The 13,462-nt window shown below is 43.5% G+C and overlaps 1 protein-coding gene across 3 annotated transcripts in view; it reads right to left on the reverse strand.

Annotated features, from left to right (window-relative positions):
- The window catches only part of DTNBP1 (dystrobrevin binding protein 1), a 179,559-nt gene that overhangs the window by 114,517 nt on the left and 51,580 nt on the right, over positions 1 to 13,462 (reverse strand). Inside the window, exon 1 of one of the 3 annotated variants that reach the window (XM_022586714.3) lies at positions 6,229 to 6,358. The exons of the other annotated variants lie outside the window; for them this stretch is intronic. Within the exon in view, the coding sequence (XP_022442422.2) occupies positions 6,229 to 6,287 (59 nt within the window). The 5' untranslated portion in view covers positions 6,288 to 6,358. Of the gene's footprint in view, positions 1 to 6,228; positions 6,359 to 13,462 lie in introns of those variants that run through there. 3 annotated transcript variants of the gene reach the window in all.

A 13,462-nucleotide genomic window follows, 5' to 3' on the forward strand; every position in this document is an offset into this window, starting at 1 on the left:
GCTGAATATGAAACAGTTTACTAAAAGGAATTACATGGATTTTTTCTTGTTAAGAATCGCCAGGAGAGCACCTCAATACATAAGGCAACTGCTAACGGCTATAAAAGAGGAAATTGACAGTAACAAAATACTATTGCGGGACTTTAACACCTCACTTACACAAATGGACAGATTATCCAAAATGAAAATAAATAAGGAAACAGAAGCTTTAAATGACACAATAGAGCAGACAGATTTAATAGATATTTATAGGACATTCCATCCAAAACCAGCAGATTACACTTTCTTCTCAAGTGCACACAGAACATTCTCCAGGATAGATCACATCTTGGGTCACAAATCAAGCCTCAGTAAATTTAAGAAAATTGAAGTTATATCAAGTATCTTTTCTGACCACAACACTATGAGATTAGAAATAAATTACAGGGAAAAAAACGTAAAAATCACAAACACATGGAGGCTGAACAATACGTAACTAAATAAACACGAGATCACTGAAGAAATCAAAGAGGAAATCAAAAAATACCTAGAGACAAATGACAATGAAAACACGATGATCCAAAACCTATGGGATACAGCAAAAGCAGTTCTAAGAGGGACGTTTATAGCTATACAGCCTATCTCAAGAAACAAGAAAAATCTCAAATAAACAATCTAACCTTACACCTAAAGGAACTAGAGAAAGAACAACAAACAAACCCCGAAGTTAGCAAAAGGAAAGAAATCATAAAGATCAGAGCAGATATAAATGAAATACTAGCAAAGATCAATAAAACTAAAAGCTGGTTCTTTGAGAAGATAAACAAAATTGATAAACCATTACCAGACTCCTCAAGAGGGAGAGGACTCAAATCAATAAAATTAGAAATGAAAAAGGAGAAGTTACAACAGACACCACAGAAATACAAAGCATTCTAAGAGACTACTACAAGCAACTCTATGCCAATAAAATGGACAACGTGGAAGAAATGGACAAATTCTTAGAAAGGTATAACCTTCCAAGAATGAACCAGGAAGAAACAGAAAATATGAACAGACCAATCACAAGTAATGAAATTGAAACGGTGATTAAAAATCTTCCAACAAACAAAAGTCCACGACCAGATGGCTTCACAGGTGAATTCTATCAAACATTTAGAGAAGCGCTAACACCCATCCTTCTCAAACTCTTCCAAAAAATTACAGAGGAAGGAACACTCCCAAACTCATTCTATGAGGCCACCATCACCCTGATACCAAAACCAGACAAAGATACTACAAAAAAAGAAAATTACAGGCCAATATCACTGATGAATATAGATGCAAAAATCGTCAACAAAATACTAGCAAACAGAATCCAACAACACATTAAAAGGATCATACACCACGATCAAGTGGGATTCATCCCAGGGATACAAGGATTCTTCAATATACGCAAATCAATCAATGTGATACACCATATTAACAAATTGAAGAATAAAAACCATATGATCATCTCTACAGATGCAGAAAAAGCTTTTGACAAAATTCAACACCCATTTATGATAAAAACTCTCCAGAAAGTGGGCACAGAGGGAACCTACCTCAACATAATAAAGGCCATATATGACAAACCCACAGCAAACATCATTCTCAATGGTGAAAAACTGAAAGCATTTCCTCTAAGATCAGGAACAAGACAAGGATGTCCACTCTCACCACTATTATTCAACATAGTTTGGGAAGTCCTAGCTACGGCAATCAGAGAAGAAAAAGAAATAAAAGGAATACAAATTGGAAAAGAAGAAGTAAACCTGGCACTGTTTGCAGATGACATGATACTATACATAGAGAATCCTAAAAATGCCACCAGAAAACTACTAGAGCTAATCAATGAATCTGGTAAAGTTGCAGGATACAAAATTAATGCACAGAAATCTCTTGCATTCCTATACACTAATGATGAAAAATTTGAAACAGAAATTATGGAAACACTCCCATTTACCATTGCAACAAAAAGAATAAAATACCTAGGAATAAACCTACCTAGGGAAACAAAAGACCTGTATGCAGAAAACTGTAAGACACTGATGAAAGAAATTAAAGATGATATTAACAGATGGAGAGATATACCATGTTCTTAGATTGGAAGAATCAATATTGTGAAAATGACTATACTACCCAAAGCAATCTAGAGATTCAATGCAATCCCTATCAAATTACCAATGGCATTTTTTACAGAACTAGAACAAATCATCTTAAAATTTGTATGGAGACACAAAAGACCCCGAATAGCCAAAGCAGTCTTGAGGGAAAAAAACGGAGCTGGAGGAATCAGACTCCCTGACTTCAGACTATACTACAAAGCTACAGTAATCAAGACAATATGGTACTGGCACAAAAACAGGAACATAGATCAATGGAACAAGATAGAAAGCCCAGAGATAAACCCACGCACCTATGGTCAACTAATCTATGACAAAGGAGGCAAGGATATACAGTGGAGAAAAGACAGTCTCTTCAATAAGTGGTGCTGGGAAAACTGGATAGCTACATGTAAAAGAATGAAGTTAGAAAACTCCCTAACAGCATACACAAAAATAAACTCAAAATGGATTCGAAATCTAAATGTAAGACCAGACACTATAAAACTCTTAGAGGAAAACACAGGAAGAACACTCTTTGACATAAATCACAGCAAGATCTTTTTTGACCCACCTCCTAGAGTAATGGAAATAAAAACAAAAATAAACAAATGGGACTTAATGAAACTTCAAAGCTTTTGCACAGCAAAGGAAACCATAAACAAGACGAAAAGACAACCCTCAGAATGGGAGAAAATATTTGCAAATGAATCAATGGACAAAGGACTAATCTCCAAAATATATAAACAGCTCATGCAGCTCAATATTAAAGAAACAAACAACCCAATCCAAAAATGGGCAGAAGACCTAAACAGACATTTCTCCAAAGAAGACGTATAGATGGCCAAGAAGCACATGAAAAGCTACTCAACATCACTCATTATTAGAAAAATGCAAATCAAAACTACAATGAGGTATCACCTCACACCAGTTAGAATGGGCATCATCAGAAAAGCTACAAACAACAAATGCTGGAGAGGGTGTGGAGAAAAGGGAACCCTCTTGCACTGCTGGTAGGAATGTAAATTGATACAGCCACTATGGAGAACAGTATGGAGGTTCCTTAAAAAACTAAAAATAGAATTACCATATGATCCAGCAATCCCACTACTGGGCATATACCCAGAGAAAACCATAATTCAAAAAGACACATGCACCCCAATGTTCATTGCAGCACTATTTACAATAGCCAGGTCATGGAAGCAACCTAAATGCCCATTGACAGACGAATGGATAAAGAAGTTGTGGTACATACATACAACAGAATATTACTCAGCCATAAAAAGGAACGAAATTGAGTCATTTGTTGAGATGTGGATGCATCTAGAGACTGTCATACAGAGTGAAGTAAGTCAGAAAGAGAAAAACAAATATCGTATATTAACGCGTGTATGTGGAACCTAGAAAAATGGTACAGGTGAACTGGTTTGCAGGGCAGAAGTTGAGACACAGATGTAGAGAACAAATGTATGGACACCAAGGGGGAAAGCCACGGTGAGTTGGGATGGTGGTGTGCTGAATTGAGTGATTGGGACTGACATGTATACACTGATGTGTATAAAATTGATGACTAATAAGAACCTGCAGTATAAACAAACAAACAAACAAAAAACTAATACTAAACTTTCTTTGGGTTATTTCTATGAAAATGTTAATATAAATGTTTCAGATATCACATGAAATTTCTAAAAATCTTATATGTTCTGGTATAATGTTGTAAGTCATAATTCTAGGTATTACTTTAAAATGTATATCTCAGAAATAACTAAATTTCCTTGTCAATTGCATTATTATGAACTTTCATCAAACCTTTAACCGTGGTCATTTTTAAGTCTTTTGTCATTTACAGACAGTTCTGGGTGTACTCTGAGGCTTCTGCAAAAATGTTCCTATAAAAGGGTTTCACCTTCAAGGAATTCATGGAAAAGACTCTGACAAGTACAGGTTTCTGGTAACTGACTGTACTGCTGAACTGAATAAATAAGCATTTTCAGAACTCTAATGGAAAACTGATGAATTCATAAAAGTGCTAACAAAAAATCAAGATAAAAAAATTAATTACATGGGACTGAGTGAACTGATGAGGATGATTATAATTTTTGTGACTTTGTTTGAATAAAAGAAAAATTTAAAAAAAAAAGAATCGCCTAGGAATTGGTGGACCTGACAAAGGTGAACATCAGAGTTTAAAGGTGCCAGTCACAGACATCCCTTGAAGATGAGTTATTTCTCTGCCAGGTGACAGGCTAATGGCACACACTGACAGTCCAGTGCTTTGTCAGCTGAAAATGACCTGTACAAGGAAGCCAATGAAGGGCCTAAACGGAATGAAAGCCCTCTCAGGATGTCTAATCCCAAACTGGCCCCAGTTTATGGCATCTTCAAGAGGTAAGGTCCGTTTCCAAGGCGTTCTACCCTCAACCCTCTACCTATCTAAACTCAGGTTTTCCAGATCTCTCAGGACGGTTTGGGTCCAGAATCTATATTCCTTGGTAAGCTGAACCTTCTCAAGCCAATGTCAGGAGAATGAATGGGTTCAAAGGCAACCACATGACCTAGGGAGTTACCATAGTTGTAACTCCCAAAAGATAGACTGTTTCGCCATCAAGGAATTCCTTGAGGTGATGACAACAGGGCTGTCCCAGATGTGTTTATCTGTGATCATTCTCACGCTATCATTCCAGCATTATACCCCAATTTTTCAATACAATAATTTACGTTCTGAAAGGAAGTTACTTTTTAAATTTAAAGGGGGGGGGAGGAAATGCAAGTGTGCAAGCACAGCATCAGTGAATGACTGCTACAGCATCTAAACTAACATTCTTAAGGACACCACACCAAGATTACCAAAAATGCTTTACATGTAAGTGCTCAAGTATTTGACCGTTTGTTACTACGCAGCACGCAAGAGGCAAACAATATAAACATTTTTGTCCCATAAAATTTTAGCTAACATCTTTCTCATTAGAAATTTAAAATATGATGGAGAGGCCCTCATATTCAGAGCATTCTCCAAAGGATTCGTAATCTAAAGGTGACAGACAAATCCTTTATCAAAGTGACACCCTTTCTAAAGTAATGGAAAAACTAAAATGAATTAAGCACTAAATAACAATAGTGACATTGTGTGACTGCGCTGTTTTACATGTTAATTCATTCATCCTCACAATAACCCTATGAGTACCATCTTCACCCTCGCTGTCCAGTCGTGGAAACTGAGGCAGAGAAACTTGCAGAAACACGTTTCTGCGAGTTTCTGGCGTTAGAGTCTATGCCCGCGGTTCCCAGAGTTTGCCGCACACAGGAATCACCTGGGGGTCTTTAAAATCCCATCGCCAGTCTGATGTAATTAGTATTGTTTGCGACCCAGGCATCAAGATGGTTAAAGGTTCCCAGGTGATTCTAAGCAAAGTTCGGGAACCGCTTGGTCCGTGTGCGCTTCACCACTAGGCATTAATAGTACTGCCATAGTTGTGTTGTTTCTGTGGCCCTAGAGTTTCTTCACTGAGGCGTTAAACCCGAGGCAAAGGTAGAGAGAGAAAGCAAAAGGGAAAGAGGCACCAAGCCTTGGCAAAGGTTCAGCGAGCGAACCGAGCGCGAGGTTGGACAGGACGCGCGGCCGGGCCCCGGTGGGTGACGGTTGCCGCGCCCGCGACCTCCGGCCTGGGGAGGGGGCGGCGGCCCGGCTGCAGGCGGGGCCGCAGAAGCTCCGAGGCCCGAGAGGGCAGGGGGCTCGGCGGCGTGGGAGGGGGCTCAGGGTCACCGGCCCCCCGGGGCAGAGGAGCGGGGAGGCGCGCTCGCCCCTCACAAGACACACCCCTGGGCCGGCCAGGGCTGCCAGGAGGGGGTTGCACGATCCCCGGCGCGCCCGCAGCCTTCCCGACCCCCTTCCGGGCCCGGGGCGCGGGTCAGAGCCTGCCCGGTGGGACCTAAGTTACTTTGTGCGGCCGGACAGACGCCGGAAAGTTCGTTACTTTCCTCGATCTCGCTGGGATGGGAGGTGCGGGGCGGGGGGGGAGAGGGAGGGAGAGGGACCGGACCGGGGTGCGCGGAGGCCGCGTCCCAGTGCCCCCCGCTCCTCGGCCCGGCCCACGGGTTCCCTTTCCGTCCCCCACCGTGTACCTACCCGGAGGTGAAATCCTGCTGCACGCTCAGCAGCCGCTCGCGCAGGGTCTCCAGCATCATCGCCGCTGCCGCCGCCGCCGCCGCCCTCAGCCCCGCGTAGACACCGCGCCACACCTGTCACGGCGCGCCCGCACTCTCGCAGCCGGCCCCGCCCCCGGCCCGCTCTCGCCTCCGCGCCGCGGCCCCTTCCGCGTTCCCGCCCCCCCCGCTCGCGCGCTCCCGCCCCGCCCCCGCCGCGCCCAGGCTCGCGCAGCCGCAGTGGGCCCCGCCGGGCTCGGGCGGCGGAAAAAGGGCGGTCCTTCTCTCCTAGTCGAGAAACAGAGTGGCTCGGATGCTTTTTCCTAGCCCAAAGCCAAGCCCTCTCCTTTTCCTCTTTAAAATTGAAGTGGCCCCGTGAAAGAATGCTTTAAAACCAGCGCTTCCTTGAGTGAGTGCAGCGTTTGTTTTCACAGTTTGGAAGAGAGATTGATCAATTTCTTACATAGCGTGCACCTCCCCTGTAGCAAACACTTTCGTGGACTCTGGTTCCAGGATCTGACCCCGCTGGCTTTGACCTTGGATGAGCAAATTAACCATTCTGAGCCTCGGTTTCTTCATTGATAAAGTGGCAAAAATCAACTGTTCCGACATCTTTACTTTCCATTCTCTTTTCAACCTACCCCATCAAGCTTTCGTGCCCTTCATAGCAAAGGAGGTGGCCTTTGTCGAGTCACCAGTGACCGCCATGTTGCCGATACCATTTGTTACTTACCTGCCCTGATTTTTTTCTCGACCTCTCGGTGGCTCTCAAGCAATTCCTTATCCCATTCTCAAGACACGTTCTTCTCTTTCTTTCAAGCACTCCATTCATGCACTCTCCCTTCCTGTCCACTCCTCCTTCTACTTCAGCAGCTGCTCCCAAGGCCACATTTGCAGGCTCCTGCTCTTCTCCATGTATGGCCCCCTCCTAGGTTATTCTATCCATTACGATGCTGTAAATTCTATCGAGGCACCGGTGACGCCCAAATCTCCATCTTCAGCCCTGTCCTCCCTCCCCCTCCTTCAATTCATACCAGTTGCTTACTCCAGCTGTATCCAACAGGCATCTCAAACCCAAAATACCAAAAATTGAAAATTTTATTGCAAACTCACTTTCGAACCTAATCCCAGTCTCTTCCATTTCAGTAAGTGGCACCACCATACACCAAGTTGCTCAAGTTAAGCCACCTGAAATTACCATTTTCTATTTTCCCCACCTGCTGAATATTAATTCATCAAGTCCAATCAACTCTATTTCTAAAGTATTGCTAGAACCGGCTCCTCTTTTCACTATAATCACCCTGGTCCAAGGCACCATCATCTTTCACCAGGAATACTGACAAGTCTCCTTATTCTACTCTTTTGCCATGCACACACCTGTAACTCATCCTTGATACAGCAGCCAAGAGAATTATTTAAAAGAGCAATCATATTGTGTTGCTTTCCTGCATTAAATCCTTCTGTGCCCTTAGGAAAAAAGTCAAACTCCTTACTCGGCTTATGAAGTCCTAAAATTTGAACGCTTCCTGACACTCTATCCAAAGTAAGTACTACTCACCTATCATTCCTTGACATTTAAGCCATAGTAACCTTTGGTATGTTGTGTGTTCCCTGAAAATCCTGGATTCATTTCCTTGAGGCCTGTTCACAACCTTTTCTCCAAATTGTCCTATGGCTGGCTCCTTTGTGGCATTCAGATCTCAGCTTAAACATCATCCTCTCAGGTAGATCTTCCCTGATCATTCCAGTTACCCGCCCAATCACTTCCTATACACTCTGTTTTTCAACTTAGTACATAACACTGTCTGATAATTTATTTAATAATTGTTTAAGAAAAAGTTGTTTATTTATTTGCTTACACATTTATTTTAAAACCAGCTCTGAGACTAGGCTGAGGTGGGCAAGGCATTCACCTCAGGTGTAAAACTTAAGGGGAAGCCAAAACCCTTACTAATCAAGATGAATAATATTTTAATGCAATATTCAAAAAACTTTAAATTAATGAAAAATTTTGTGATGAACAAAGTATCAAAATTTTAAGTTTTAAGACAGACAGGATCTGTCTTTATTTTAAAGACTGTGCCAGTGGTAAAGAATCCATCCTGCAATGCAAAGGACACAGGTTCGATCCCTGGTCAGGGAACTAAGATCCCACATGCTGAGGGACAACTAGCCCACGCGCCACAACTACTGAGCTTGTGTGCCTCAACTAGAGAGAGAAAACCCGCACGCCACATCTAGAGAGAAGCCCATGCGCTGCAGCGGAAGATCTCTTGTGCCACAACTAAAGACCCGACACAGCCAAAAATTAAAAAAAAAAAGAAGACAGGATATGATAGGGCTGGGATTGAATGAGTCAAACGAGATGGGCTGTGTGAGGATAGGCTTTTCCTGGCAGAGCAGAAGTGACTATTCTGATTAGTGATCTAGGGCAGGGGTCCCCAACCCCCGGGCCTTGGACTGGTACCGGTCTGAGCCCTGTTAGGAACCAGGCCGCAAAGCAGGAGGTCAGCAGTAGGTGAGTTGCCCCCAGTCCATGGAAAAATTGTCTTCCACGAAACTGGTCCCTGGTGCCAAAAAACGTTGGGGATCACTGATCTAGGGAATAAGGAGCCTGGCCCCATCCTTTCTTCTTTCCCTTGGGTGCAAACATCCAGTAAAGAATAGCCATTCTACTCCATAAGGACAGGCTGCCAGGTGAGCAGGCTGCAGTGACCCAGTGCTTTCTGTGACTGGGTGGGCAAGTTTTAACCTGAGGTACAGTAATAGGAGTTCTGCTTGCCCATGAACATAAGTCATGTGCTTCATCACCCTTACCAGAAATGAAAGTGATGTTTTGGGTGCTTTATGCTGACTTTCTTATTTCTTAGTAGGTTGAGACAAGTTGGTTTAGAGGGGTGCTGTTTATTGGGTCTTTTTCCACCACCCGGAAACAGTACCTGGTACAGAGTAAGCGATCAAATGATCAGGTCTACAGAGACAGATCCCTCACTGTCTAGTAGATGTGGAAACCACATGTACTGAGAAGTAATAAATCTTTTTCATTGTATTCAATTGAAATAAACTCCTCTGCTCATATGTTTTCAATTTACTAAGTTTCATACATTCCAGTAAAGTACCAAATCAGATCAAAAAGTGTATGCCTGTCACTAGAAAATAGATTTACTTGTGCCCAATCATTTTTATCTTGACCATTGCATTGTTTATTAGTCTATGGCATGTTTGTCCTTCGTTTTGAGGTGTTTTATGAACATTCTTAACCCCATGTCTGATAAACCCCAAAACAGTAACAGTTTTAAAAGTGCTAATAAGAAGAGATAATTATAAGGAAACAAATTATAAAAATGAAAGTAAAGAGAGAGAAAATGACTACTGTTGCACCTGAGTTGTTTTGTAGGAATGATTAAGGACCAAGAGTTGAAACATGCGACACGTTGTGTCAATTTAAGTAACAGTAATCGGCCAGAAACTAGGAAGACTGACGGGCAAAATGGAAAAAAAAAGTTTTGAACCAACATCAATAGTGGAGGCTACTGACCTAATCTTAATTCAGCAATTGGTTGAGAGTTGATTTGAGAACATAATAGCTAAGCAGGGAGAAGCCTGTGATGATAAAACATTTGGGGCAAAAGCACCAAAGCTGCTTAAGAAGCTCCCTCTGGTGGTGCTGCCCTGGAGCAGCCGCAGCAGCATCACCTGGGAGCTTGTTGCAAATGCGGAATCTCAGGCCCCACCCAGACCTACTGAATCAGAATCTGAATTTGAACAAGATCCCCAGGTGATTCATATTCATTTAACATGTGAGAAGCACTGCTCTAGGACACTTGCTAAGGAAAGGGGTTTCCTTGTCTCAGCGGATTTTTACAGTAGATAAGGTGATGAATGAGGATTTGGTGGAATTGGAACCAAAGAAAAGATGCTATAAAAGAAGAAGCCATAGGACCCAGATTTCATACCACTTTTTTGGCACAGATCTTTTAGAGTAATTGGAAAGGCACTACTGCCATTTGAGTTACAGGAATCTAACAGATTTGTAAAGGCATCTACGTGTTGTTATTAACTTATTTATAATTTAAAAAAACCAAGATTTTTGATATCTTTAAGAATTTAAAGATGCCAGAAGAAAGAAACCAATTAAAAGCTGTAAATGTTTCTTGTGAAACAATGAGTCCTTCTAAGAATAAAGTAAGCTAAATAAAGCTGGAAGGTAACATCAGCATGGCGTTTTGAAAAGGAAAACAGACGGGAACCTGAGAGGTGGAGGAGGGGAATTCCAACACGCAGAGCAAAGATGAGAGCCCAGCTGAAGAAGAACACAGAAGAAGAGGGTATTGGGGGAGCAGGCTGAGGTGCGGTGGGAATCAAAGTCTGAAGACAGAAGCTAACAGACCAAGAAGGCAAGCAGTGTGTGGAGTGACACTCCCAGCAGTTGGGAAAGAATATTTTCAACATGAACCACATTGGAAGAACAGTGAGAGGCAGCTCAGCTGCATCTATTTGTTTTGAAATTTTATCACACTATAATAAAAGGTAATCAGGCACCTAACCTCGTCTTTTTGCTCAGATGGAGAAAAGAAAGGCACTACGCAGTGCATTAGAGGAGGAAACCTCTTTTATTTTTCGTTAATCTATGTACGGATCTATATGATCTATGAAATATTCATAAATAACCAAGTGACTCCATTCATTAAAATGTAGGGACCCTACATGAATAGAGGAGACCACAAATAAATGGTTTTCCCTGGAGAAAGTATATCTCAGAAATTACACCTTCTGAACCATTAGAGAATAGAAATCTCTTCAAGTGGGAGAATTTAACTCAAATGGAAACTTTTTAATAAGAATTACAAAAAGATGATTGAGACAATTATTACCTATAGTTAAGTATCAGCTTAATATAGGTGGGGGGAGTCCTAATAATTGAAAAGGATTGAGGAGAAGGGCAAATGTAAGGTCCCAGTGCCCTGAGAGTTCCTCTCCGTCCGCAGGAGTTGCCCATGTCAGTGGAAACTGATACTGAGAAACTGATTCTAGGAGGAAACTAGACAGAGTCCTTTAAATGCAGTTTAGTGGATGGTTCTCAACCCTGGTTGCACTTTAGAATCACTTGGAGAGCATTTAAAAAATACCAATACCTGGGCCCAATCTCTGGAGATTAAATCTCAGGTTTAACTGGTCTGAGGCCACACCTCCGCAGCCACACTGTTTCAAAAGTTTCCCAGCTGATTCTAATGTACAGTTGGGCCGGGGACAACTGAGCTTAGCTTTGCAACCTGAGCTGCCTGCAGGGAAAGGAAGCAGAAACTCTGGATAGAGCAGTGACTGTGACCTCAGAGTCCACCAGACCTCTCCCTGACTTCAGGATTCCAGGCTGAAGCTGGTCCCCACTCTCCCAGCTCCTTCAAACAGGCACCAGCCCCATCACTTAGTTTGTAACATTTGGTACGTGGGCCTGAGCCCCTGCAGCCTCTGCCCAAACGGCGCTGGCTGACGCTGGAGGCAGTGGTGTGAAGGGGAGGAGAGAGCAAGCGAATCTGGGCACCGCACTGGGGAGGCCAGGCTCTGTCTGGCGTGCTCAGGCCACCCCCAAGGCATGCGGTCTTTCTGTAAGGATGCTACACAGCGAACGGAGGGAACCCCAGGAGCTGGCTGTGTCTTGAGACCTGGCCTGGTGGAACTGGAAGCTTCTTGTTGCCTTTCAGGAAACAACAAACGTTCAAGTGCCCTGAGCAGCTCTCAGTAGCTGTCATTTCAGGGAAAAAAAATGTCCCTTGTCCCCTCTCCTGGTGACTCTTCCAGTCCCATTTATCTCTCTGTCTCTGACTCCCTCTGCTTTCATTTGTCACTCCTTCTAAGCTCTGCTCCACCATATGCCGCCTGCTGCCTGCTGACTTCAGCTTAACGCCCTCTCTCCATGCCTTTTGGCTACTATCATTGCTGCCAACTCTGCCCCTCCCTGAGTGACCAGAAGAAGGCTCTAAATGCTTTCTCCAGTCCTTCATTTAACAGAAAATGCCTCACATAAGCAAAGCTCTTGCACGAGACCACCTCATGCTATACATGTCTGCTTGTAGGCCAAGTACCAGTCCCCAGCCCAATCTACTGTGACCCAGGTTGCAGGGTCAAGCAACACAAAACATGCGCAAGAACTGCTTTGGGGAGGGCTTCCCTGGTGGCGCAGTGGTTGAGAGTCTGCCTGCCGGTGCGGCGGACACGGGTTTGGGCCCCGGTCCAGGAGGGTCCCACATGCCGCGGAGCGGCTGGGCCCGTGGGTCATGGCCGCTGAGCCTGCGCGTCCGGAGCCTGTGCTCCGCAACGGGAGAGGCCGCAGCAGTGAGAGGCCCGCGTACCGCAAAAAATAAAAAAATTTAAAAAAAAGAACTGCTTTCGGCCTTTTATTCCCCTAGAAGGGGATTATGAGGGGCTATTTCTTAGACCCATGCAAGGGGGAAATAAGCCTCTAATAGCTAAATTACAGAAAAAGTACCCAGTGTACCTGGTAATGTTTTTGCTTATGTTGCTTCAATTCGAGGTTTATATATAATAAGTGGTAAGTTTCCAAACATTGCCTTTATGATGTGCCGAGAATCTCGACAAGGGGAGGGGGAGAAAGAAAGTAGTTCTCATGTACGAAAACACTGGCTTCCTCTGCTTTAACTAGTGTATTGTCTCTGTTTATTCACAGAAATGCAAGTGAACAGATGTATTTGTTGTCTTAATAAACCATTGTATATACCAATGGAAAGCTCGTGGCATACGATGAATGGTTTGTTTCCTCCATTATTGGAATTCTGTTCCTGAAGTGAGTCTAACTGCTGTGCTTAACGCCATCCTAATTAGCCACCACTCATTACCTGGTGGTACCCAGCCAGGGAACACGGCACCGAGAGAGAATGAGCTCATCGATGGAAGACTTTTTGTGAAACCTCAACTTTTTAAAATAGTGGAAATGTCACAGGAGGAAAAGTACCCCAAACAGGAGCCCCATTCTTCCCCTCCTGGAGGCTACAGTGAAGAGGAAACACTGGGCTCTTAGGCTGACAGTAAGATCGGTCTGGGGGATCCAGGAGTGCCATCCATCTACCGATTCCCCACTGCTTCCTAACGTGCCCCCCTCAGTCCTGCAAGGCTGAGTCCTCGTGGTTTTCTGCAACATTATCTACTCAATGAGAACGACTGCTGAGGCCCTGCCTATGCCCGGCGCTCTACCAGATGCC

The sequence above is a fragment of the Delphinapterus leucas genome, chromosome 10 (assembly GCF_059928025.1).
Source record: "Delphinapterus leucas isolate spDelLeu-1000000601 "Yukka" chromosome 10, BTC_Dleu_Yukka2, whole genome shotgun sequence".
Lineage (NCBI taxonomy): Eukaryota > Metazoa > Chordata > Mammalia > Artiodactyla > Monodontidae > Delphinapterus > Delphinapterus leucas.